General features: G+C 38.3%; 1 protein-coding gene across 50 annotated transcripts in view; it reads right to left on the bottom strand.

The window, feature by feature from the left end:
* Positions 1-2,549: 2,549 nt before the first annotated feature.
* COL25A1 (collagen type XXV alpha 1 chain) overlaps positions 2,550-27,111 on the bottom strand; it is a 456,561-nt gene continuing 431,999 nt past the window's right edge. For 14 of the 50 annotated variants that reach the window (XM_084973228.1, XM_084973234.1, XM_084973244.1 and 11 more), the window contains 6 exons: positions 21,828-21,881; positions 20,373-20,399; positions 19,364-19,417; positions 14,582-14,659; positions 12,696-12,734; positions 4,311-7,680 (listed from right to left, as the gene is read on the bottom strand). In XM_084973228.1, the coding sequence (XP_084829354.1) occupies positions 7,678-7,680; positions 12,696-12,734; positions 14,582-14,659; positions 19,364-19,417; positions 20,373-20,399; positions 21,828-21,881 (255 nt within the window). In that variant the 3' untranslated portion in view covers positions 4,311-7,677. Of the gene's footprint in view, positions 2,700-3,873; positions 3,904-4,310; positions 7,681-12,695; positions 12,735-14,581; positions 14,660-15,200; positions 15,288-19,363; positions 19,418-20,372; positions 20,400-21,827; positions 21,882-27,111 lie in introns of those variants that run through there. The other 36 variants (XM_084973255.1, XM_084973257.1, XM_084973227.1 and 33 more) reach the window with 13 other exon arrangements.

Genomic DNA, 27,111 nt, shown 5'->3' with positions numbered 1-27,111 from the left:
TAAAAAGTGCTGCTGTGATAAATGAAATCCAAGATGCAAGGGGAGTGCAGAGGTTGCAAGGTCTAAATTGAGACATGAAGGATAGGTAGGAGTTAGGGAGGTGAACTGGAATTTTAGGTGAAGAAGGGATGAGAAAGTGAGAGAGAGAAGCCTGATTGAAGAACTGAAAGGCAAGGGCAGGTTGTCTAGATAAAGTGCAGGGAGGAGAATAATGAGAGGTAGGGCTAGAGAAATAGCTATGTGCTGGGTAAAGAAGAAGCTTGTAAACCAAAATGAGGAATTTGAAATTTGTCCTGACCTGGCATTTAAAGATATTTACCAGGAACCTATGAACTGGGTTCATCCTTGGCTCATCATCTAGTGGAGAAGACAGATAAATGTGCAATTATCAACAACTGGGTAAGTGGTTTAGCAGTGACAAGTAAAAGCGATTACTGGAGCAGAGAAGACAGAACGTTGAAAAATGGCAGGAAGGGGTATTTAGGCAGTTGACACATGGGTTGGGTCTTAGAAGAGCAAAAATTCTTTAGGTGGGTGGTGAGGATGAGGACGGAGACTGTTTCATGCCAGGAAGCAGCTAAAGGGATCCTCAAATAATTCAACATGGGAAAACCTTTGGGTGGGGATGGATGATCAGCAAGACATGATGCTATAAATTTAGGGAGAGTGGAATCATAAAAGGTTTTGTACGTTATACCAAAGTAAGTATCTGCACAATGATGGGAGACTACTGTAGGATTTTACGCAAGGGAAGAGCATGGTTAATATCCCTGAACTCTTTCCAGTGAGGTTGGTTTTGGAATATACACTTGGCTTATAATGAACAAAACCCTGTTATGTTCATTGTAGGTGTGCCCTAAACGATAATGCCCTCTATAAAGAATCTCACATAAGACATTTCTTGGAGTTCCCATTGTGGTGCAGTGGAAACGAATCTGACTAGGATCCATGAGGTTGCAAGTTCGATCCCTGGATTTGCTCAGTGGGTTAAGTATCCGGCATTGCTGTGAGCCATGGTGTAGGTCGCAGATGCGGGTTGGATCTGGCGTGGCTGTGGCTGTGGCTGTGTGGCGTAGACCAGCAGCTACAACTCCAATTCAACCTGTAGCCTGGGAACCTCCATATGCTGTGGGCGAGGTCCTAAAAAGACAAAAGGACAAAAAAAAAAAAAAAAAAAAAAAAAAAGACATTTCTTATCAGTCAGCTTTGATTCTTTTGAGGAAGTAGTATGTTTTCATTTTGTGGATGATATAAACATGTTACTGACATTTCTTTTTTGGTTATAGACATGAGAAGCTCAGAACCACACAATTTTAAGTCTAAAATGTTTTCATGACAACTTTCTTTATGACCTCGAACTTTATTCTTTTGGTTATTTTAGAACATATATTTTAATTTCTTCATAAGTGTTTATTTCACTTGCCTCTGACTCTATATGAAATGAAGTGGGAGGTTAAATTCATGAATATATAAGACATGGTCATATTTGCTTTCTTTGAATCATTGCCCACAGAGTGATACAGAGTATGGGGTGGAGGGTGGTTATTAGAGGCAGAGAGGCCAGTTAGAAGGTTCTTCAAAGCTCAAGCGAGAACTTGCGCCTAGACTGAGGCAATTGTAATGGGTTTGAGGAGAAGGGAGGTGGCTCTCAGAGATATTTAGAAGGTAGAATTAAAGTGATTTGGTAATGATTTGATGCTGTATAGGTGAAAGAATGGGTTGGTGATGAGCAGAAGGCAGTGTCCAGATTAACTGTGAAGTTTCTACCATGTTTGCTTGGATGGCAGGTGGGAAACGGTATGCTCACAGAAACACAGTAGTCTGCAAAAGAACCAGGTGTGACGATGTTGAGCTACCTGTGGGTCCTTCAGGTGGACATGCCCATAACAGCTGGTCAGGAAGTTAGAAGAAAATCTGCGATGCACATAGAAACTTGGTCTGTGTAGGGGTGAATGAGCTTTCCTGGAGAGAGGGTGGCGGAGGAGAGCAAAAGCGAAAAAAGTTCAGAGTCCTGAGGATCATCATTTAGTAATCAGGTAGTGGAGAAAGCTGGCGAAGGAACATGAGAAAGAAAAGTAGGAGAAAACAAGAGTGAAGAGACATGGGAACTAAAGGAAAGAGTGTTTAAGAGAGTGGCAGTGGTCAACCCCATTTCATGCCATTGGTTAGGGGAAGAAAGATGAAGGCTGTTAAGTGCGTTCTTTCAGTTAGGACCCCAAAATAATTGATGACTTTAGTGAGGCTTTCATTCAGTCATTCATCATTCAACACATTGAAGTGATTACGAGGTACTACATTCTAATGACACCATAATGACTGGTTTGATGTGGTGAAGATAAGAGTCAATGCAGTGTAAGGCATTTTAATTCATCAAGATGGGAAATTTGGGAAGAAAAGTGAGTTTCAAGGAGAAGCTCAGTGTAGTTCTTACTATCTAATAAACAGAAAGTACTAGGCACTAGGTTGAATGGTGGTATTGCAATCTTGTAGAAAAGTAGACTAAAATTCTTTACGGACTGTGTTTAAGTCAGAAAAATCAGACCAAGGTGTTCGTGCATCATTAAAGCTTTATAACAATACAATTCATTACCATTGTTTGGATTAATATTGTAATAATTACACACTTTTTACATTATGAAAATAAGTCATAAATAGTGTAAAAATAATTCTGAAGATCAACTTCTCACAAACTAGGAACCCTGAAAGCAAGTTAAAAAAGCAAATAAAAACAAATTAGAAACTGAGCACAATGCAATTATCTCCAAGCTGCAAATCAAAAACCACATGCGTCTTTTGGTCTTTGATTTGGCAATGTCAGCTGGAGAAATTATAATGAAATCGAAATGAGAAATCAAACGGAGAATTCAATTTTTCAATTATTTACACTACCAAGAAAAACAGGTTTGTGCCATATTTACAGTGATAAGACACAACACATTCTTAGAATAATCAATCACATGAGACTGGCCCACAAAACATTAAGAAAAATATGCAGTGTTATGCTTGCTAAAACTTTTTTTGCATTTTTCTCTTATTTTTCATTTATGTGATTGTTTGGCAATATAAAAATAGCTGCACATAGAGATGAACTTTAAATGTAAAAAATACAAATAAAAATATAATATTTTCTAAAGGAAAATTAGATACATACATCTTTTAAAAATGTTATTAAATTGCATGAAACATTTACACCAGTATAAAGAATATTCACATAAATGTCAGTAATATGTAAGACATTCTTTTGTGAATCCAATTTATTAGTAATTTTGAGAAATGTTGATACTTTGTTATCAATAAATCAAATGTAACAGGTCAGATTGAAAATGTCTTCTTACTTCCAAAAGGACAGTTCTGTCACTAAGCAGTGTGGGGAAAGGTATGCATTTAAATACATTAAAAAAAATCAGAAATGCCATTATAATGTTTCACTGTTGTATTAGCAAAAACAAAATCCACTAAAAATTTAAGTTGGAAGGGTATTTCTGCTACGGCATAAGTAAATATAGCCAATATGAAGACATTTCAACAAAAATGAGAAAGAGTAGGGACTGAAGGTCCTTACATTCTATAATAATTTAGCAGAATCATAAATGGTCAAGTATGTTAATTCCACTAGAAATGAACTGTTTTAACAGCCAGAATCACGTGATTGTTCTTAATTACTATTTTTGAGTTGAGTTCATAAGTTGCTATGGACTTGACTTTCTAAAGATAGCAAGGTTGGTTTTTTTTGGTAAAAATTAGAAAAGTTCATTTTTGGTAATGTTAATTATTAATACAGCTTGATTATCAAGAAAGAAAAATAAGGTTTCAGATATCAATCTCTGCATGTTCCTAGGATCACTTCTTAGAAGATATTAAAATGCCACTCACCTTACATTTAAAACTTATTTCTGGGTAAGGCTGTATATAGTGGCCAAAAAAAAAAAAAAGGGATGAAAAGTGGTGTTAATTTTTTATGCTACAATAGTAACATTAAAAAGAAAACCTTGGCAAATTAAGCATTTTTTCTAAGTGATAAAAATATAATACATCAGTTAATTTTTCCATAGGTACTGACATGCTGATTTGACCACTTCCAAACTAGTAGAGAGGTGTCTATATATAGTAGACAAAGGATATACAGAATGAACTATTTGCAAACAAATTCTTACTGTGCCATCAGAACATCATGCACAGGGTTCTGGAACAAACTTTTTTTTTTTTTTTGGTAGAAATTCAAGATACTCTCATGATTCCTATGAAATGAAATAAGAAAGAAAAATCCTTCAAGACTGCTTTTCATAATGAAAATGAAAGGAGAAGAAAAATTTTGGCATATTTATGTGTCAGGTACTGTATGATCATGTGCAGACTTGTCTAACATTGGTTTTGGCACGCTTAATCAACTTACATAAGCTAAAAGATGAGAATGAAAGTTGATAAAGGCAGATGGTATATGAAATGAGCATGAAATAAGAGGATCCACAATCCAAGTAAACACATATCATCTACAGGTACATGGCTGTGTTTTCTTCTACATTAAGAAATCATAGCAAATTCACGAACTTTTAAAAATAAAATTCATGAACTTTAAAAATAAAATCACACGCTAAGAGTTTAGGAATGCTATTACACAAAGAGATGAATTATCCATAGTAGAGCTGCACTGTCCACAAAGAAAAAGAAAAGAAATACATTAGCACCAACATAAGTGGAAAAAAATTTTAAAGCTAAAACACATACCAATGTGGCATCCTTAAAGGATGCTTATCAGAAATAGAACCTGATCTTGACTTATTTCCAATGTGTCTTTCACGTATTTTTTCTTAATCTTCTCCAATAATATAAATGAAAAGAAAGAAATCTTAAAGAAAAATATGTACCTGCGAACACATCTATTAGCAGACACATTCCTAAGTTCATCAGGCAATTATTTGAGGATTCTCTATATTGATGACAAAATGAATACTTTAAAATATTTGAGTAATAAAAGTTGAAGATTATGCATGGTGGTTAAGACCTAGTCATTCCATAGAACAAAGGTGAGTACCATGGTCCTTTTGTTTTCCTCAAGGAATACGGAAGTTTATAGCTTCCCTTTAACATGGAATAAAAGTCAATATTGTCAAATCAGTTATAGAGCAAAACCTCAATATACACATAGGACAGAACAGTATTCTTAAAGGGTTGTGTTTAAAAAAATATATATACATATATTTTGTATGTGAAATGTTTCTTTTTCAATGCTGAGGTATTCTCTTTTGAAGCTGTGCAATTTTAAATAGTGATCCATCTTAATATCTTTACCAGAAGAGTAGAAAGAAAGATAGGAAGAAATACAGCCACCAGATTTTTCTCAAGACACCACTGTTTGTTTTTCTGAAAAGATTGTAGTTTTACCCGCTTTAGTTCATTTTTACAAATCATTTAAGAGCAAATGTTTCAGACATTGAATAAAATGCCTTATCCTAACCAAGTCATACAAAAGATGGGTAGAAAATGCCCTCTGTTGTTTTAAAAACGCTAAATTGGTTTCAAAGGGTGGAATGTTACTAAAAATGCTACCAATTAGATTGATAGATTTGTTCAAACATCTTTCCATTCTTGAAAACTTAATGGAAACAAAAAGAAGGCATTTTGTATAATTGAGCATTTGGTTATATCATATGAAAGAGATGAGAAGGATCTTAGGATCTTTGTCTTAAAATCATATCTTAACTGTTGTCACCATAAGCCAATGATGAGGCAATTTCCTCTCTGGTGGTGAAAACCCTTACATGAAACCAGAAAAATTTCCACAAAATAGCACGAAGTCAGAAATTATACCATCCAGTGGGTTGAAAGAGTGACTGCTCCTCACTGATGTTTCTTCCTATGTAATCCTTCCACTTAGAATAAGTCATTTCAAACATGCTATCAGCTCTTTACTGTGCAAAGAAATGCTCAGTCTAATACAATTAGGTAACTTTTGAGCAAGCAGTTGAAAAATACTCTTTTTATGGCAACTATATTTCACAGCTTTCTGAGATCTCAGATTTGGTCTGTGCATAAGACAAACATTTAGAAATGTAAAAAAAGAAAGAAATCTAAGTACAGACAAAACTTAGGTTTAAATCGAACTACAAGCAATAGAAATGAGTTAATACTATTAAATGTAACCAAATCTTGATGGTATCTTAAATGATAATCACTATGCATGTTATATTCATCATATGAAAAAAAGGCAAAAAGGACTGAAAAATTGCTTCCCTTTGATGCTTTACAATGACTGAACTGAAAGTGGAGCTTCTTTTATAATCTCTTCAATTATGCAGAATGAGAGAGCACTTAGCAAAAGGTCATCTTGACTGTTGGTACCAAGTTACTAGGATTTGAAGATTTTCTTTTAAAAAAGCATTCAAAATAACTGTGGCAAAAGCTGGAAAACAAAACAAAACAAAGAAAAAAAACCTTCCCTGAATATTCCTGGGACTAAAAAAGAAAAGAAAAAATATTAAAAAGAACGGAAAATACCTTACTGTTTCTAGAACTTTGTAGAAAACATTTAACATGGGTTGGGTCTCGGAAGGGAGGGAAGCTCCCACGTCAGCTTCAGCAGAGATTGCAGGGCGAGCTCTCAGACATCTTCAAGAGAGGTTATTTCAGCCAGTTTCTTCAGTAACCTGAGCTGTGGTGGGATGTACGCATGCCTTGTCCTCAGGAACAGGGACGGCCATCAAGAATCTCCTACCCCCAAGAAGTGCTGTATGCCTCTGTCATTTTCCGAAAGCACCCATTTAAACACTTGCTGGAATTCAGTTGATTAAAGAACAGAAGTCTGCTATCCGGGGTGCTTGCCTTTGTAAACCTCTTTCCTACTTGGTCACATGAGAGTGCAGAAGGCTGAACTGGTCCTCTTTCCTTGTCTTCACAGCCAAGGGCAGCCCAAGGAAAACTGGCGTCGGCAACCAGCTCAGCCCCTTGACATTTCAACCAAGGAGGCCACATGAGCCCACACCACTGGAAGCTGTAGATCTGCAGTCGGGACTGCAGCTCCCGCAAAATACAAGACCATTTGTGGGTGTGCTCTCCGCCACCTTATCACTTTTTGGCAATAAGCCAAGGTGTAACCCCCTTGAGATGACAAAAGAAATAAAAGCTCAGATGTGATCAAAGGACCCAGCATGTGGCATGCTAGCATCTGAAGTTGCACAGCAAGCAGGCCTGGCACACGGTCATGCTTTTTCAGTCAGTTGCAATGAGTGGTGTGGGTGTGGATAACATCGGTGAGTAGGGATGTGACGATTAAATTCTAAAATCAGTCAGTGTGGTACACTGTCATAGCTTCAAGTCCGTATTTGGTCACAATTTTATGTAAACTATCTCATGGCACTTTTTTTTGTCCATGCAATTAACAAGCCCAAAGTAAGAAAATAGCAAGAACAACCCATCTCTATCACTATGTCCATATAAATACATATCTTCACATAAGAGAGATACTAATCTATGTTTTTAGTAGGCTTCTCACTGGTGTCACATGTTCCCAGTTTCGGATGTAAGGAAAGGAAAAGTGGACATGTGTACTACTGCGAACCGGAAGAAGCAGCTATGTGTAAACATATCTCAGACTTGTAAAATCTGCAATTCAATGTTCATCTATAAATATAAAAAGGGGACCCTTATATACACAACTTCATGCTCAGAAGGTTAGATTCATCACTGCAGAAAAACAAACAACAAAAAAAGACAAATACACAGAATTAGTAGTCTAGGATAAACATTCCACATTGACATTTATTTTAAGAAAACTGGTAGAACCCTGACTATAGGTTTTTAATTTTTAAAAAAAGTCACTGAGCTAATCAATGCATTCTATACATTATTCTTTTGTAAGTCATCAAAAATTTCAACCTAGGTTCAACCTACATTTTAATTTTGCCACCAAGAAGTTTGTGAGAAGTGTCTGTCTCAGTAACTATTCTGGGAAAGCAGAAAATTAGGATTTTATCAGAGATGGGTCATAATGAAAAATGCATATCCAGGGAGTTCCCATTGTGGCTCAGGAGGTTATGAACCTGATTAGTATCCACGAACATGCAGGTTCGATCCCTGGCCTTGCTCAGTGGGTTAAGGATCGATCTGGCATTGCTGTGAGCTATGGTGTAGTCCAGCTGCTGCAGCTCGGATTTGACCCCTAGTCTGGGGACTTTGGTATGCCGCAGGTGCAGCCCTGAAAAGCAAAAAAAAAAAAAAAAAAAAAAAAAAAAAAAGAAAGAAAATCCATGTCCCATTTATGGCTTATGGAGTCTTCTCCAAACATTAAAACAACCGTGGAAAAGGCTGAGGATCCTGACCTCAGTGGCAATGTTTACTTCATCCACGCCTGACCATGACACTCGACTCTCCTCGATTCTAGTTTTCCCTGACCTTTTGCCAGCCCTGCCCTGCTATGGAGGGTGTGCAGGATAAACTTCTCAGCTGTCAGATCTGCCAGCTGGATTATGGGTTCCACTGTGATCTAAAGAACTAGAAGTACCTGCTTTCTCTCTCTCTCTCTCTCTTTTTTTAATGGCAGTATCCACGGTATATAAAAGTTCCCAGGCTAGGGGTTGAATCTGAGCTGCAGCTGCCAGCCTACACCATAGCTACAACAATGCGAGATCTGAGCTGTATCTGCCACCTAGGCCACAGCTTGTGGCAGTGCTGGATCCTCAACCAGCATCCCATGGTGCAAGGCCAGGGATCAGACCCACATCCTCATGGATACTAGTCTGGTTTGTAACCTGCTGAGCCGCAATGGGAACTCCTGGTTCCTGCTTTGAGCAGCCATAATTTTAAGGTTTTCTTAGAACTGAAGTTAAGTCTGAGAGAAGAGAGGAGCAATAGTCTTTGAGATATAACTTATAGAGCAGATCTTGGCAACAATTTTGACTTTTACTCCAAGAAAAATCAGTGAGAAAGATAAAACGTCCAGAGGAGAATGATTAAGATGGTTTCAGCTCCCCACCACTATGGTGACGCAATCCCGAGTCATCTTTCAGTTCAATAATTTAAAAAATTTGCTTTTCTCTCTCCAGTAAAAATAGATGCTCTATCTAGTGTGCTTAAGAGGCCAGGTACTTTGTGATCTTTAAAGATCTTGGATCTTTATTTTATTTACACGTGTCATGCCAAGGCCAGAGAATCTGTCAATAGGAAGTATTCCTATCTCCAAACCCCCACTTATTTCAAAATTCAAGCAGAAGTATTTTTGGAGAAACCAATGCTCTGTCATAATCTACAAAACAAATAGTATACAAAATTTTAAAGATTCTCTTTTATTCCCAGATTTTAAAACTTAATTTAAAAAAATCTGTCACCTTTAGGAAGGTTCTGTTGCAAGCCTGTCATCCCTATCTGGAAAAACAAAATTTCATGAAACATTCAAAAATATGAAGGCTAACAGCTGTCGTGTGTAGGTCAAAACTGAGGCTCCGTATGTCGTGGGATGGCCAAAAAAGACTATAGGTATTTTTCTGATTAAGTAGTTTTTAATCTCTGGATGAGGATGGATGATAACTTTAATAGCTTGTAAGTATTTTCTTAACCATAAATTCTGTCATTTACTCACTGTACGAATTGCAGTGTGAACTGGCACATCGTTATTCTTCAAAATTTAGAGAACTTAGCTATTTATAAAAAGAAAAGTAATTTAAGCAAAGGTCAAATAGTTTTACACGAAACAATTACTATTGAGAGTAGTATGACCAACAGGACTTGTTCATTAATCACAATGATTTCTGCCGTGGAGACAACAAATTTTCAAACATTTACCACTGTGCTCTAAACACAGTATTTCAAAGAGTGGTCCATGGAGTTCCTGTCGTGGTGCAGTGGTTAACGAATCCGACTAGGAACCATGAGGTTGGGGGTTCGGTCCCTGCCCTTGCTCAGTGGGTTAACGATCCAGCGTTGCTGTGAACTGTGGTGTAGGTTGCAGACTCTGCTCGGATCCCGTGTTGCTGTGGCTCTGGTGGAGGCCGGTGGCTACAGCTCCGATTGGACCCCTAGCCTGGGAATCTCCACATGCCACGGGAGTGGCCCAAGAAATAGCAAAAAGACAAAAAAACAAAGAGTGGTCCACTAAAACAGGACTAACATCTACTGGCCTTCTTTTAAAAATATCATTTAAAAATCGATTTGACCAACGGTGTATTTGAGATAATGAAGCTGACCATAAAGAGATTTTGAAGCATTTTGTCTCTTTCTTCCTTTCTTTCTTTTCTTTTTCTTTCTTTCTTTCTTTCTTTCTTTCTTTCTTTCTTTCTTTCTTTCTTTCTTTCTTTCTATAGCCACTGGTCTACGCCAGAGCCACAGCAACTCGGGTTCTGGGCCATGTCGTCGACCTACACCACAGCTCATGGCAACACCGGATCCTTAACCCACTGAGTGAGGCCAGGGATCAAACCCACATCCTCATGGATACTAGTTGGGTTCGTTAACCACGATGGTAACTCCAAGCATTGTGTTTGTCTAATTGTTTCTTTCTTCTTTTGGGGGGTGGGGGGGAGATGTTAGGAGAGGATGTTCCCTGTGGTTTGCATTTGATTGAGTTGGGGAGTGTTGGTAAGCATCACTGAAGTTCTATCATTGAGTTATTATTCTTTCTTTCTCCCTTTCTTTCTCTCTTTCTTTCTATTTTGGCTGCCCTGTGGCATATGAAGTTCCTGGGTTAGGGTTCAAATAAGAACTGCAGTGGCAACACTGGATCCTTAACCCACTTTTCAGGGCCGGGGATCAAACCTGCATCCCAGGGCTGCCGATCCTGTTGTACCACAGCAGGAACTCCAAGTTATTATTCTTTATATAAAAGAAGCTGGATTTAAGAGAGCCTTCATCTTATGTGGACCATAGTATATATCTGTGGAAAAATAAGTATTTAAAAGGGAAATTTCTGATTTTCTGAGCTACTCATATTAGCTTCATGTGACTAGGTTTGGCCATTTTATGAACCAAAGAGACGATGAGTCCTTTGGTTGCTGCCATTCTTTTTATGTCTTCACAAAAGGAAGTGATTAAGAAACTGCCCCAAATGATGCAAACCCAAGTTCCGAGTAGTGTTAGAGGCTAAAGTAGGCCTTTCACATCTCCCTCCGTGTAAAGTGTGCCAATGACTGGATTAAAAAATCATGATAGCATTAGATTACAGGGCAAAGGTTAAGGAGTAAATGGTAATTCCAGCTCAGGATGGTATTAAAAATTCTGAGAACAGAGGTTATGATGATGAAAGGATCGTTTCCTCAGGTGAAGAAGAATATGACGATAGGCTCATCTTCCCGAGAACTGCTTGACCTCAGCCGTGATGGAGCTCATGACCTAACAGGCTGAAAGTGGAGCATGAGGAGCTGCTAAATAAATGACACTACTGGGAGAGAAGGATCTTCTTTCCCAGCCAAGTGATGTATAAGGAGTGAAGCAAGAGAGAGCGAGTTTCACAGGATTTCCTCCCCAGCGGAGTTGATGATCTGAGAGACAAATAAGAATTTGGTCTCTCCTCATCTTTCTGCTGTCCTGCATAGTTCTGCCCATGAAGCATGCCTGTCGCAAATAACTGAATAAGCTACAAGGTGTTAGAGAAAACAATTCAGAATGATGAAAGGGCATGTATACTTCCCTCCAGCTCATTTTCACATCAGCGGAATTCCTTTAACCTTCTGACCTTTACAATTAAGTTCACACGGTTATGGTGTAAAGGGTTGGTATTCTCTGATCAGCACAGTGCATACAGGTCTCTCCCCTCCAAGTTCTGCCATGGCTTTCCACTGTCTCCTTCTAGTTCTGTGCTCTTGGAAGTTAATTCTCTGAATTTCGCTTCCCTCATCAGCATCATTGAGGACAATAATCCCCTCTAGGATTATTATGAGGATTAAACAAAATGATGTCGCCTATATGAAAAGGCTTATCAAGCAGACTTTGTATAGAGAAGGGTCTCCAGGCTGGATGAGTTATCTTCCCTGCTCAATACACTCACAGTATCTATGGGTGGTCACATGCACACTGACAGAAAGGACACTGACTTAGGAATTCCCTGGTGGCTCAGTGAGTTAAGGATCTGGTGTTGTCACTGCTGTGGCTCGGGTCACAGCTGTGGTGCATTCAATCCCTGGCCTGGGCAGGTCCACATGACGTGGGTGCAGCCAAAAAAAAAAAAAAAAAAAAAAAAAAAAAAAAAAAAAATTAAAATGTTAAAAACAACACTGACAAATACAGTCAGATTCTCCTAAAGAGATCAAGACATCATTGGAAAGAAAAAAAAATCATGCTTTCATTTTCTGCTTTCTCAGCTTTGTGACTGATATTGACAGGGTTCTACCAAGTATTTACATGTTTGCCTATGTAACTGAGTATACATAGAAAAAGAATCACAATTAAGAATAATTTTAAACAGCCAGGAGTTTGAGATAAGCAAACTCTTGTCAAGGTGCACTGTCCCTTTCTATTCCGAAGAGAAGATTAACTCTGTACAGAAGGTTCCAAATTACAGTGTTTGCTAAGAACTATCTTCACTCATCAGTTTAGGAAGAAATCAATGTAAATACCATCAAAAATATTCTGGAGATGGAAGTTTTTTGCTTTTGAATACCCAAACAACTTTCAGGAACATCACATTTTTAAAAATCTCTTCTAAATGGTAAAGGCTAGGCCACGTAAGAGAAAGGGAGAGTGCTTCTTCAGAAATAATTCTCTAAACTTACCTTTTGCCAGCAGCCAGGCATAGGCAATCCATCCGGCCCCTATTTTAAAGAGAAGAATAAGAATTCCTCAGGTTCCACAAAAGTGATCATATTTCATAGTTAACATGCTCAGAGGCTTAAAAATGGATTTCTATCTGCTAGGTGTCTTTTAGTCATAGGCATCTTTTACTAATTATCAACTCCCAATAGATTACCCAACTTTAATTAAAATGAAGAAAATGCAAATGTTTTCCAAAGGGAGCACATATTTTGAAAATACATAAAATATAGGATGAACTATACTTAATTTTGAAAAATTATTTGCAAAGCCTAGTGGTCTACTTAGTTATACCATTAAATGATAGATGTCTACTATTTCCCCTTAATAGTATTACAACATATTTTACAGTTATCTTTATTCAATAAACTGAAGTAACTTTCTTCCTGGTCTATGGCTGGATGCATGAAAACGATGAATAATAAATGATGAACCATTTCTATCTGAAGTTTATAGCTCTTCACATGCCAGTATCTTTCACTCTTCTATACTGAAAGCAGATACAGCAGAACATGTTAAACTGACTGATTTAAAAGATAGGCAGCCAGTCTCTAGCTTTATGGTAAAATGTTATTCATAGTCTTTGTTGGTTTTTTCATTAAAATTCTTCAGAAGCCAATTAAAAATTCTGAATAAACAAGAGATTCTTAAATGTTGCAAAATTTATTTCCATTTAAAGTGGAGGCGCTCTTCAGATACAAATGATACAAAGAAGGCAGGAGGAGTTGATATATTATGAAGCATGCTTGTGTTTTCTCCCAACAAAATGATTATAAAATATTATATATTATCAATACCAAGCAAACAAAATAAAAGACTAGGCACATCATTTTGAGATTTTTCTCATTGCAATTATTGACTAAATAACATTTTTAAACAAATACAATCTCTTAAAAGACTTGAGTAACATAAATTTATCTTTAAAGAATCATGCTTAGTACTTAAGAATAATATAAGAACATGCAGACCAAGTATAACCATCAACACAACCATAAAAAGTTTTACTTTATACCTCAGAAAAGATGGCTATATTTTCTTTTTAAATGTAAGAAAACCCACTTTGAAATAACTTTAATATATTTGGGAAAAATTCGGTAATGCCAGATTGGTACAAGGAGAGGGATCACCCAGTAGAATTTTAGATTTTAGTATAAGGAGGATTTTGAGTTCATGCCAATGGAGATAGGGGAGATCTGTCTACTTTAGGAAAGTGAGTTTCAAGAGGAGAGACCATTAAATTGAAAAGGTTATGTGACAAAGCGGAGGGTTTGGGCTGCAGACTATTATCATCCTCAGAAGCTCAGAGAAGTTTGCTTTTCTTCCCTATGGCCTCTTAAGCAGCATATCCTTGATTGGTTAACTCTTGACCACAGAAGCTTAACTCTGCAGGCTTGGTCTTTACAGCCCGACAGAAATTTAGTGGAAGAGGCAAAAATACCTTTATTTCATTTAAAGAAAGAAAAAAATAACACTAGCTAAATTTAGGGGTAAAACCCAAAGTTATGGCCTAGAAGTACCTTTACGTAGAAAATTTTTATGTAAAAAAACAATGACTTTTGACGTTTAGTGTAATCTTGAAATAGTTATTGAATAAATTGACAATCCCCAGAACAGACATGGCGGTTGTGTCAGTTGTGAGAACAATGCCAGCAGGTTTATTTGCAGTCACTGATAGAAATGCATGCTTGCTCTCGTCACTCAGCAGTCACTGGAGGAGCTATTCGTGCACATGCATGTAGTATGTTTATCGTGTAAAGCTGGCTCCAGAAGTAACACTTTACACTGAGAGAGGTGAATATGTAATAAACAGGAATTGCATGCAGGGTGGTAGGAAAGAGAAATACTGTACCAATTGGCAAGGGGCATCCAGCCCATCCAGGCCAGGCTGGCCTGGCTCCCCTTTTTCCCCCTTAACGCCACGGAATCCCTGTTTGTAAAGATTAACTCATAATGTTACTAAACAGAAGAAATCACTGAAACACAAATACTGCTAAAGAAATAACCATTTTAACAAAAGGCTGGGAGAGGAGCAACTCTGAAGGGACAGGTAACAGCCAGTGAGGTTGGATGAAATACAGTAGTGCCTGTTGGTTTTTTTCATTAAAATTCTTCAGAAGCCAATTAAAAAATTCTGCTAGGTGAATCCGCTAAAACTAGGCTTTATCTGGGATGGGGAACTTGCTGTCTGGAGGGCATGGAGGAGCGCTGGCTCTCCCTCGGATCCTGCATTCACACCCTGAATGCACATCGATACTTTGAGTGTTGAGAAACCAGGCAGAGCTGGTGGTCAGAGACAAGATGTGCAACCTACCAAGATAACCCAGAGGTTATTTCTGGGAACTTTAAAGTCCATGTTAAAAGACCCCATTCGGAACCAACCCCTGCTGGCCTGGCCCCTCCAGCTTGCTCTTCTCCCAGCTGAGCCTCCACACGTGACATCTGGAGACGGTTACATGAGTGAGACATACCAACGGGCAGGGTGCATCTAATCCAGGAGCACCCTGTTCTCCTTTCTCCCCTTTAGGCCCCTTTTTGCCTTTCTTTCCCTTTTCCCCCTGTGGATACAAGGGTTTAAATAGAAGACAGGTTTTATTTTTGGGGGCAATAATGGTGATTCAAAAGATGGTTTAGCCAATAAAAGTCTGGAAGGGCATTTACCACTGTTTTCTAGTTTAGGTAAGGCACACTATTATGAAAAAAATACCTAGACTTTCAGAGTGGCAGTGGATTTTGGGCAGTGGATTTTGAGCAGCGATATGTGAGATTTTGTTAAAAATACTCAACAAGATGAAAGAAGGAGAACTTAAAAGCCAACACATCAGAAAGAAGGATCAGTGCTTAGACTCCAGTGCCGTGGTCCTTGTGAAGGAGTTGTTCATGCCACTAATCTGGGGAGGATGACAGACACCATGTTGAAGCCAGCCAGGGGCAAGTGAGGTTCAGAAGAAGAACAGAATAATTGGGTGGGAATTCACCCATTTTTCAATAGCTGCCAACTTGCTTTTTTTCTAATTCTATAGCAGATGAAAGCTACATTGAGCCAGAGGAAAAGGAAAAAGTATTTAACAGCTTCTATCTTTTGAAATGTTTCAATCTTCTGGCATTATTTTTTGTAGCTCTCATTTAAACATATTCAATGTCTTAAAATATACTTCTCTTTCTTTCAATATTCTTTTTAAGGAAACGGAAAGCAAATGCTCTCCTCAATACGTCAGATAAACACATTTTAAAAGTGCTAAGATTTCTCAGTAACACCAATTGGAGAAACAGACTTATTTATAAACGCAAAGATGTTCTTTAATTCACTATTGATCTCCTGCCGGGTGTTCACAATGGTAAATGGATTTCCAGCTTACTCACAAGGTAGCAAAAGCCAAAAAAAAAAAAAAAAAAAAATTTCTCTCCAAGAGAGGAAAAGCAGTTTGGATTCAGTGGAGCTTACAGTAAAAATGAGGTAGGCAGGATAATTACATAGTAGGAATGGAGCCATGGAAATTAGTATTTAGGAATCAAGGTAAAGGTTGTGGAAATCTGCATGGATCAGAGGGATGGAGGAATTAAGGAAAGGAGGCAAAAGGAGGAGAAGGAAGGAATGCACCTCAGCTGTTTCACATTAGCATAAATATCTCTGCATATTTATAGACGAGAAGCTGGTGCAGGATGGAATACATACAAAATACTATGCAACGTGTATTTAAATTATCAATCAGGATGGCAGATACAATAAATCTGAAAAAATTTCAGAAGCAAAACAACATGAATATTCAAAGACATACACATAATAGATCTAGATGAGATATGCATTCAGATTAATGCATTCACTCCACATTGATCTCCTGTGTGCCAAAAAGATTGCATCAGAAGGCTCAGAATCAAAACCACTTGGGTTTTTCTAATATGGGGGAAAAAGAAATTCTGTGTGGTTTAGTTGATCATGATCAAAAGCAAAGACCTGAGGAGAAGCCAGGGTGAAATGAGAGTAGGTGTGATAGGAAGATGGGAGGAGCTTTTGCAAGTGAAGTGAGGGCTCCCTCGCTCCCTTCCTGCAAGATGAATCAACGCTCTTCCTCAGCAAACAGCTTCAGTGCCGTGACATAAAATTGATTTAAACTTGTTTGGGAGGCAGTGGACTCTTCTTCACATAGATGTGATTGACACCAGGTGTGCTGGGTATTATTAATTTAGGACTCAATTCATTTTTCATTGGTTAATCAACTCAGATTAATCACTCAAAGAAAAGTGTCATATGAATGTCGACTGTAACAGGCTGAGGGAATTGTTTTTTGGTAATATTATAGTCAACCTCGTGCTCTATGGAAACAGACACTATTATACAAAGAATAATGTGTGATGTTCTTATTATTCAGCATGGTTTTGTAACAGTTAGTAATTCCCTGTCTTATCTGTCTTTGTGGGTATGAACACAGAAAGGCTCTTGCTAATTTTTATCTCATGTCAAAGAATAACATACATGAAGTATTCACATTTGGGGCAAATTTTCCTAAATATAAAATTCTAATCATGGAATCTGAAATATGGAGATATTTTTTAAAAATACATAATAATGTACTTTAACATTATTCTGAGGATTAAATTTGTAGCTTCAGGTTTTCCTAAGTTATAATACCAGTAATTTCTTCTTTGTTTAAAAGATCATTAAAATGAATATCTTCATAATGGTGACACTTTAGGTCAAAAGTTTGCATGTACAATTTCTCTCAAAACGTTTGTTTTACAGTTAGAATTTACAATTCAGAATAAAAGAACTTTTCTTTTATGTCTCAGTGTCCCTGTCTGTGAAATGGGGACAATAACAGCACCAATCTCAGGGAGTTGTTACAAGGATTAAGACTTATATGTAAAGCTCTTGGAAAAATACATAATAAGCATTCCATAAATGTGATGATACTGATGATGATAATGCTGGTGCTTTTATATAACCACTCACACGAACTTTCCTAGCAAGGGGAAGCCAGAGTAATGCTCAAGGCTTAATACCCCTTTTTGGCCAATTCTCACTTGGCCTTGCTTTTCAACAGCTATGAGCTTCAGTGTTAAAGAGAATTTATAGGGTTTTGAAAATAGTGTGTTGGCGTTTCCATCGTGGCTCAGCAGTAATGAATCTGACTAGTATCCATGAAGATGTGGGTTTGATCCCTGGCCTCGCTCAGCGGGTTAAGGATGTGGTGTTGCCGTGAGCTGTGGTGTAGCTTGCAAATGTGGCTTGGATCCCAAGTTGCTATGGCTGTGGTGTAGGTTGGCAGCTGCAGCTCCAATTCAACCCTAGCCTGGAAACTTCGATATGCCGTAGGTGCAGCCCTAAAAAAGACAAAAAAAAAAAAAAAAAAAGACAAAAAGAAAGAAAAAAGAAAATTTAGTGTGTTAAGGAGAGGACATAAATTAATCTGAAAAATAGAATCAGATTAAATTTGAACAGTATCCATAAAATAAATGCACAAAGAAGTAAAAATAAAAATTTTTTTGAGTTGAGAAAGTACAGTTTCAGCCACTTTAAGATTTTCATTATTCTATAGAGGTGCTGAGTTTTTTTTTTTTTTTTTTTTTTTCCTTCTTTGGTTGGGTCCAATATAGAAAAATTATTCTTCAAAGACCCAAGCTAAGGGGAGAGGAAAGGAAAAAGTAGTTTAAAAAAGTGAAAATTTTGCTTCCAGACATAAAACCATTTTGCATGATTTTGCCTCATATATCCTCTGGAGCTGATGGTCTTGAGATAGAACCTAAATACCAATCTCATAAAACACAGCAATATCTTCATTTAAAAATATCTACAGGATTTCCTGTTGTGGCTCAGAGGTAGCTAACCAGACTAGTATCCATGAGAACATGGGTTCAATCCTTGGCCTTGCACAGTGGGTTAAGGATCTGGCATTGCCATGAACTGTGTAGTGCAGGTTGAAGATGAGGCTCAGATCTGGCATCGCTGAGGCTGTGGTGTAGGCTGGCAGCTACAGCTCTTCTTGGACCCCTAGCCTGGGAGCTTCCATATGTGATGGGTGTGGCCCTAAAAAGACAAAACAAAAACAAAAAGAAAAAAACCAACCCCCCCCCAAAACCCCAAATCTACAGCATCTGAAAGCAACAAGCTCTGGTCCCTTTGTAACAGACACAGGGGTTTATCTGTCTCACTGCTTGTCTTCTATTTTCCAATTTAAAAAATCAAGATACACAACACATCTTCTGTCTCTACTGGGGATATTGTGAAGAGAAATGAGATGCTGGATTTACAGGGTTAGGTAAGCTCTGCCAGAAGACCGCTGCAGATCTGTGCTATTTAATTTTACTTTAATGTAATGAATGCCTCTTCCTGACCATTTTCAAAAACCCCTGGAAACTTCATGTTTCAACTAATTGGTGTCAGGTGGTCCAAAGATTGTAGGTTGGCTATCTGGGGATTGTAGATTTTTTTTCCCTATGCGAACAGTGCCGTTATTTCCTGCAGTGCAGCCTTCTCTATTCCTCTGTGAAGACCTGGTTGTTCAGAACCGACATCAGTGTTTTTTGGGGCACAGGATGGAGAAAGATTAGATGTATGAAAGAATCTCATAGGTTGAAGAGCCAAGCAGACAGAAGCAGAAAATCAAACAGGCACATGCTAGGATGGAGAGGTCACCTTTTCCCCCTTTTCTCCCAGATCACCCTTCTCTCCTCGTGGACCAGGAAAACCCTACAGGATAAAAAGCAGGCCAAAAAGATCTATTGGTGTAACTCTAGTAACATCACATTAAAAATAAGATTTCATGTTTCTGAATGCAAATATAAAGAAACATGGCATGCCCCCCACATTTCAAAACTTAGTTGGTAAAGTAGCACTTTGAAATAAGTTGTCTAACATCTCAAGTATCATACTCGATAGGTTTCTTGCTTTCTCTACTAAGAAATGTGTAGTGGAGCAAATATCAGGGTCCTGGTTTGAATCCTGGCAAGTTCTTTGATCTGAGTGGCTGCAGGCAAATCACTTACCTCAGCATTTTAGTCCTTTGACCGTAAAATGAGGTTAATATCCACACACAATTGCTGGCGTGGGTGTTAAATGCAGTGATATACATAAAGTAGCAGAATGATGTCTGCACACAGCAGGTGACCAGTAAACAAGAGCTACAACCATTTTTGCTATGGCTATTATTCATATAATACAGCATAAGCAGTAATCATTTTAATAGGGATTGGCTTTTGACATTCTCCATTTTTATAGAATTATGTTACCATAAGATATATAGGGGCATTATGCTAAAAAGAAAAATATTACATAACAGCTTTGAGAATAAACATAATATACCATTCCCTAAAGGTAGCACGTGAAAGATATTTCAATTTTATGAATATTTTTAAATAAATGGTATGACTGCTAATGTTTTCTAACATGGGAAAGTATTTTGAAGTGCCCCTATCAAATGCCAGTCATTAATTTTATACCGGGTAATTACAGTTTTTGCTTTTATGCCTCTCTCATGCAGACACTAGTGATGTATTTCATATTGCCCTCTATATGCACAGCAATATATGCTGTATGCATAAACTATGTGCACAGAAAAAAATTAGATGTTTTCTTGCTATTATTGATGATGGAGACCATCAGCATCTATTATAATGGGAAGATGTTTGTTGTATGAATTACTTACATCAAGACCAGGCTCTCCATCTTTCCCCTGCCAAAGAACCATAGTAACTACATTAGTGTTCCTAAGTTTCATGAATAGGTTATTGTTCTATTTAAGGCTGCCTGGACATGCAACACTAGAATTAGAACAACTGCTTCAGAAATGTGAAAAAAAGATCTCTACTGATTAGTAATAAAAATTTCTTCCACTAAGTCAAGTGAAGTGAATGTTAATGTTGCAGTTAAGGGTCATGAAAATGTTTTATTATATATCGGGTTAAATAGTCTGATATTTTGCTGAAGTTTAATGCTTGGTATGCAAGCTATCAACCTAGGAGTAAGTCAAAAGCAAAAATACTGTTTAGTTGATTTAAGAACACCAGCACTAATAAAATATGCAAATCAATGCTACTTTAGTTCGACAACTTAATAGTTAGCTCATAAATGGGTAAAGAATGTGAAAACCGTTTATTGTTAAATACAGTTTTAGTTTGGCTAGATGTGCACCTTGTTCATGAATATCAAGGGAGTGAAGATCACAATTTAAAAACGCTTTGTAAATGAATGATCCTCTATTATAAAAGGAGTACAAGACTGTTGTGCAAAGATGATAAATTCATTCCCATGGTTCAGATTATCAGGGCAATGACCAGGGACACACAATCGAACCACCCAAAGTGACTGTGAAGTTGCTTTGATCCCATCAATGAGATTTTGAGATCTGTTTCCAAATCGGTACCTCTTTTAGCACTCAAGTAATCATGATTTAAGTTCTTTCAGTTCATAAGAACTAGAAAGTACAAGGTATGTGGAGGGTACATAGGGGTTAAATACCTTGAGACAGTGTATGTCTACTGTAGTCCTACCCAATGCCACTGAATCATTTCTAATTATCCCAAAGATAATGTTCTGAAGCAAACCTGAGGCCTCCATTGGAAGTGGGTGTCATTGAAAATTTTCAGAAGACAGAAACATTCTCTGTTCTGAAGATCACTTGTCATTACAGCAATTTAGAAAGGTCAGAAATATCAAAGTCATTGTAAACATCAATTTGAGAAATAGCTGCTATTAGCAAGAGGAATTTTAGTAAGTAATCTATAAGGACAAATCGAGTCTGAGGAGAGCTGTTTTAAATAAAGCTTCCACACCCACTTCGGGTTTAGTGACTTTCCAAGGAAGGGCCAATTATGGGCCAGGGAGAACATCCTGCTTTGAGGTTGGCACTGACCATCCCATGGACAACTTCATCTGGACAATCTTCAGTCTTGTGAAGTGTGGGTGTGACTGACTGCATGTGGTTGTGAGAATATGACACGAATATGACCTGCTCTGAAGTGCACGGTTACAATGGTGTTGCAGAGAATTAGTGGGCTGTTCTTTGCTCCTAGAACAGGATTAGTCTCCCCATGAGGGTAGGGTTAACCGCGTCAGGGACAGGCCAGTTACACCGAAGGGGGTAAATATCGCGAGAACTCACGGGCAGACCGTAAGGCCCTCGGGGTCCTGGTTCTCCCATAGCTCCTTTTTCACCCTGAAATAAAAGGGGAAAGTTCAAATCATCCTCCAACACCTGTATTCACGCACTGGCCCTAATGGCGTGTGTCTAAAGCCTCTACTGGAAATATCATTCTATCAAAACTCCAAATATTCAGACTCTCGCAGGGTCTCTGCCGGTGATAGAGCAAAAGAAATCCACATTAACATATTTTACAGAATGACCTTAGAAAGAGGGACCGTATGGGAGACGGCTGCCACCCAGCTGAGCAAAAGACTTGCATATCTAGGATCCTGTGATTGGGTTCTTTTGACATTAATGTGAAATGTTTATTTGTTACTATTTTTTTTTTTTTTTTAATTTTTAGGGCCCCACCCCTGGCATATGGAGGTTCCCAAACTAGGGGTTGAATGGGAGTTGTAGCCACTGGCCAACACCACAGCCATAGCAACGCCAGATCCAAGTGGCCTCTGCAACCTACACCACAGCTCATGGCAAGCCGGAACCTTAACCCACTGATGGAGGCTAGGGATCGAACCTGTGTCCTCATGGACACTAGTCAGATTTGTTTCTGCTGAGCCACGATGGGAACTCCTATTTGTTATTGATTAAGTTACTGTTTTTTCAAAAATGTAAGAACAAAATGCTCCCTCCCAGCCTACCCCCCAGTATCTCCTCTTCAGCAAGCTCTTCCCTCCTTGAATTCCCCACGCCTTAACTGAACTGTATTTTAATTTCACAGAGGCCTCACACACCAGGCAGCACACCCCTGTTATAACTTGTATATTCTCTGCTGAGTCCCTCATGAGAAAATGCACAGTAAGGTGCCAGGGGCCCTGGCTCTGTTCCCTACAGCATTCTGTTCCATACAGTTTATAATAGTGTCTGACACACCAGTAAATATTGTAGAATTAACCAATCAAGTCAGATCAATACAATCCTGTACATTTTGCTTTTTTCCTGGAAAGAAAAAAAAAGGGGGGGGTTTAAGAACTTTTATGCCTTCTACTCAATGCTTGATAAGGCTGGAATTTATTCCTTCCTCATTCTCTCTCCATGTACCTATTTAAGTAGAATAGCTTGCCCCGGCCTAAACAATAATCTTGAATGGTTATAAAAAATAAGTGCAATTGGAGGTGGTCCCAGGAATATGAAATAACTGTGATTAAAAAAAAGAGAGATGTTCTGCATTTTGAGTATGTTTTCTTCCGCTCCCGTCTCCAAAATGAAATTGTCAGTATTTAGCATGAAAACTTCAGGAGTATTGATGACATTTATGTGAGGAGCCAAAGAGAAAAATGCTACTTTCTTTCATCACACCCCTAAAGAAGTTTAAAGGTTAGTAAACCTTTTTCCTGGGTAAAATGTCAAGTTTACCAGGTAACTGAATACGCAGACCCAAGTATTACGCTGTGTTTCTCTATAGTCCAAATTCCCATGTGAGGAAATTTCAAGTCACTGTCCACAGTCTTCTCTAATCTAAACTTAGGGGTTGTTGGTACCCTAAGTGTCACTTAGAGGCATGTATACTATAGGGAGATAACTGGGAATAAATATGATAAAAGCTGGTTGAACTTTATCTCATTATTGCTTTACGTTTATTGCTGAAAGAACAGGAATTATACTCAGCAAAGTGACCAGGCTTTGAAATGAAACAGATTTAAATTTGAATTCTACTTCGGGCATTTACTGTGTGACCTTGGATAACTTTTTTAACCTTTCTGTGCCTGTGTTTCACTGGCTATAAAATAATAATAATACATATTCTGTAATAATTTGTCTGAAGATTAAATGCGATAAAATATGAAATTCTATGTTGCCAAGTAATATGCTCATAAATAGTACCTATCATTATTATCGTATAGTTAGAGGTCTTTTTTAGGGCTGTACCCATGGCATATGGAGGTTCCCAGGCTAGGGGTCTAACCGGAGTTGTAGCTGCCACCTACACCACAGCCACAGCAATGTGGGATCCAAGCTGCATCTGCGACCTAGACCATAGTTCACGGCAATGCCGGATCCTTAACCCACTGAGTGAGGCCAGGAACCGAACCTGAAACCTCATGATTCCTAGTTGGATTCGTTTCCACTGTGCCACAGCAGGAACTCATAGAGGTCTTGTTTCTAATGAAAAGGACTTGGTAACCTGAAGAGCACTAATTCAAAATAAATTTCTTTCAGTTTGATGCAAATCAAAACTACTATGAGGTACCATCTCACACCAGTCAGAATGACCATGATTAATAAATCCACAAAACAAATGCTGGAGAGGGTGTGGAGAAACGGAGTACCATCTCACACCAGTCAGAATGACCATGATTAATAAATCCACAAAACAAATGCTGGAGAGGGTGTGGAGAAAAGGGAGCCCTCCTGCACTGTTGGTGGGAATGTAAATTGGTACAACCACTATGGAAAACAGTATGGAGGTACCTCAGAAAACTAGATATAGAACTATCATACGACTCAGCAATCCTACTCTTGGGCATATATCCAGATGAAACTTTCCTTGAAAAAGACACATATACCTGTATGTTCATTGCAGCACTATTCACAATAGCCAAGACATGGAAACAACCTAAATATCCATTGACCAATGAATGGATTAAGAAGATATGGTATATATACACAATGGAGTACTACTCAGCCATAAAAAAGAACAAAATGATGCCATTTACAGCAACATGACTGGAACTAGAGACTCATACTAAGTGAAGTAAGTTAGAAAGAGAAAGACAAATACCATATGACATCACTTATATCTGGAATCTAATATATAGCACAAATGAACCTTTCCACAGAAAAGAAAATCATGGACTTGGAGAACAGACCTGTGGTTGCCAAGGGGGAGGGGGAGGGAGTGAGATGGCCTGGGAATCTGAGGTTAATAAATGCCAACTATTGCCTTTGGAATGGACAAGCAATGAGATCCTGCTATATAGCACTGGGAACTCTGTCTAGTCACTTATGATGGAGCATGATGATGTGAGAAAAAGGAATGGATATATGTATGTGTGATTGGGTCACTTAGCTATACAGTAGAAAATTGACAGAAAACTGTAAACCAGCTATAATGGAAAAAAATAAAAATCATAAAATAAAAAAATAAATTTAGTTTGATCTAGCAGTGTTATTTAGAATTTTTAAAATGGTGGTGGTGGTGACGGTGTGTGTGTGTGTGTGTGTGTGTGTGTGTGTGTGTGTGTGTGTGTGTGTGTGTGTGTGTGTGTGTATGGGGGGAGGAGGGGGGTTTAGGTAGGTTCATGTAACCTGGAGTTGGTCTAATTTGTAAAAACTCAGCAGATTAGAGTAGGTCTAGTTTGAAAAAATCTCCACAGGGAGTTCCCTCGTGGTGCAGTGGGTTAACAATCTGGCATTGTCATTGCAATGGCTCTGGTTGCTGCTGCAGTGTGGGTTTGACCCCCAGCCCAGGAACCTTTGCATGCTGTGGGTGCACACCCCCCCACACACACAAAAAAAAAAGAAGAAAAATCTCCACAGATTATTTTGATTTACCTACTCCCTTCTTCCTCCTCTGACTCAGTACTTCAGCTTTATTTTGTTTTTAAAATGAATATACCCTGGCTTATTTGAATTAAGCTGTCACTAAAATATTTGTCTGTGGAACTCCTCTTAGAGAATTGCCCATCATAAATAATTTCTTTAAGCTGATAAGGACAATTCCATTTCACTCTTCAGTGACAGCTTCAGAAGTGGATGTATGACTCAATTTGGGTCATATGTCCCAATTCTGGGTTGGGGGAAGTCACTGGGAAGCACTGGGGAAGCTTTCCTTATGGCCAAGGAGGATGCAGGAGAAGATGGTCCCTATGTTTGTTCTCTACTGATGTCTCTCCAGAGCAGAGGTTTGGAACCACTGTGACCAGCTTGCTTGTTGCCATAAGACAAAGCCAGCTTGTGGAAAGGGCACAGAAGCAAAGCCTAGAGTTCCTCCTTTGAATATTTTTTCAGACAAAACAATAAATTTCTTTATGGTTTAAGCCATTTTGAGTTGGGGTTCTGTTACTTAGAGCCAAAAGCATCCTAATGGTCTCAGCTTGAAAACTTTTTCTTTTTTAAGGCTGTGCCTGCGGCATATGGTGGTTCCTAGGCTAGGGGTCCAGTTGGAGGCTACAGCTGCTGGCCTATACCACAGCTCACAGCAATGCCAGATCCTTAAGCCACTGAGTGAGGCCAGGGATCAAACTTTTGTCCTCATGGATACTAGACAGATTTGTTCCCGCTGAGCCAGGACAGGAACTCCCAGCTTGAAAACTTTCTAAATTTTTTTTAATTTAAGAAAATTTTTAGTTGTTATTTCCCCAATACAATTTTTTTTTCTACTGTACAGCATGGTGACCCAGTTACACATACAGGTACACATTCTATTTTCGCACATTACCATGCTCCATCATAAGTGACTAGACAGAGTTCCCAGTGCTACACAGCAGGATCTCATTGCTTAACCATTCCAAAGGCAATAGTTTGCATCTATTAACCCCAAGCTGCCCATCCACCCTACTCCCCCTTGGCAACCACAAGTCTATTTTCCAAGTCCATGATTTTTCCATCTGTGGAAAGGTTCATCTGAGCCATATATTAGATTCCAGATGTAAGTGATATCATATGGTATTTGTCTTTCTCTTTCTAACTTACTTCACTTAGTATGAGTCTCTAGTTCCAGTCATGTTGCTGTAAATGGCATCATTTTGTTCTTTTTTATGGCTGAGTAGTACTCCATTGTGTATATATACCATATCTTCTTAATCCATTCATTGGTCAATGGATATTTAGGTTGTTTCCATGTCTTGGCTATTGTGAATAGTGCTGCAATGAACATACAGGTATATGTGTCTTTTTCAAGGAAAGTTTCATCTGGATATATGCCCAAGAGTAGGATTTCTGGGTTATATGGTAGTTCTATGTAAAGATTTCTAAGGTACCCCAGCTTGAAAACTTTTTAGGAATGAAATATTAACACAGGGCTTTGAAAGGGCAGCTTCTTTTCCCACATTAATTAATTCCAAAGAAGTTTTGATCCTCTCAAATTTAATACACCCTATGGAGTTCCAAAGCAGTTACAAAGCCAAAATGAAGAGATCAGCTGAAGGCAGGAACCATGAGGTGCTCTGAAGCCCTGAATATTAATGCTGTCAGTCATGTAGTTGACAATTCTTGAATAATATTGCCTGTCAAATACCTGGTCTCATTTTATGAAGGCTCTTTAATCTGCATGTCTACACTGAGGAATTATTCTAGAATACCA

The sequence above is a fragment of the Sus scrofa genome, chromosome 8 (genome assembly GCF_054392235.1).
Source record: "Sus scrofa isolate SSC_HxYL_T2T_F1_AM1 chromosome 8, Sscrofa_HxYL_maternal_Yorkshire_Landrace_v2.0, whole genome shotgun sequence".
NCBI lineage: Eukaryota > Metazoa > Chordata > Mammalia > Artiodactyla > Suidae > Sus > Sus scrofa.
The sequence above is the reverse complement of the archived record's forward strand: the minus strand, read 5'-3'. Positions and strand labels throughout refer to the sequence as shown.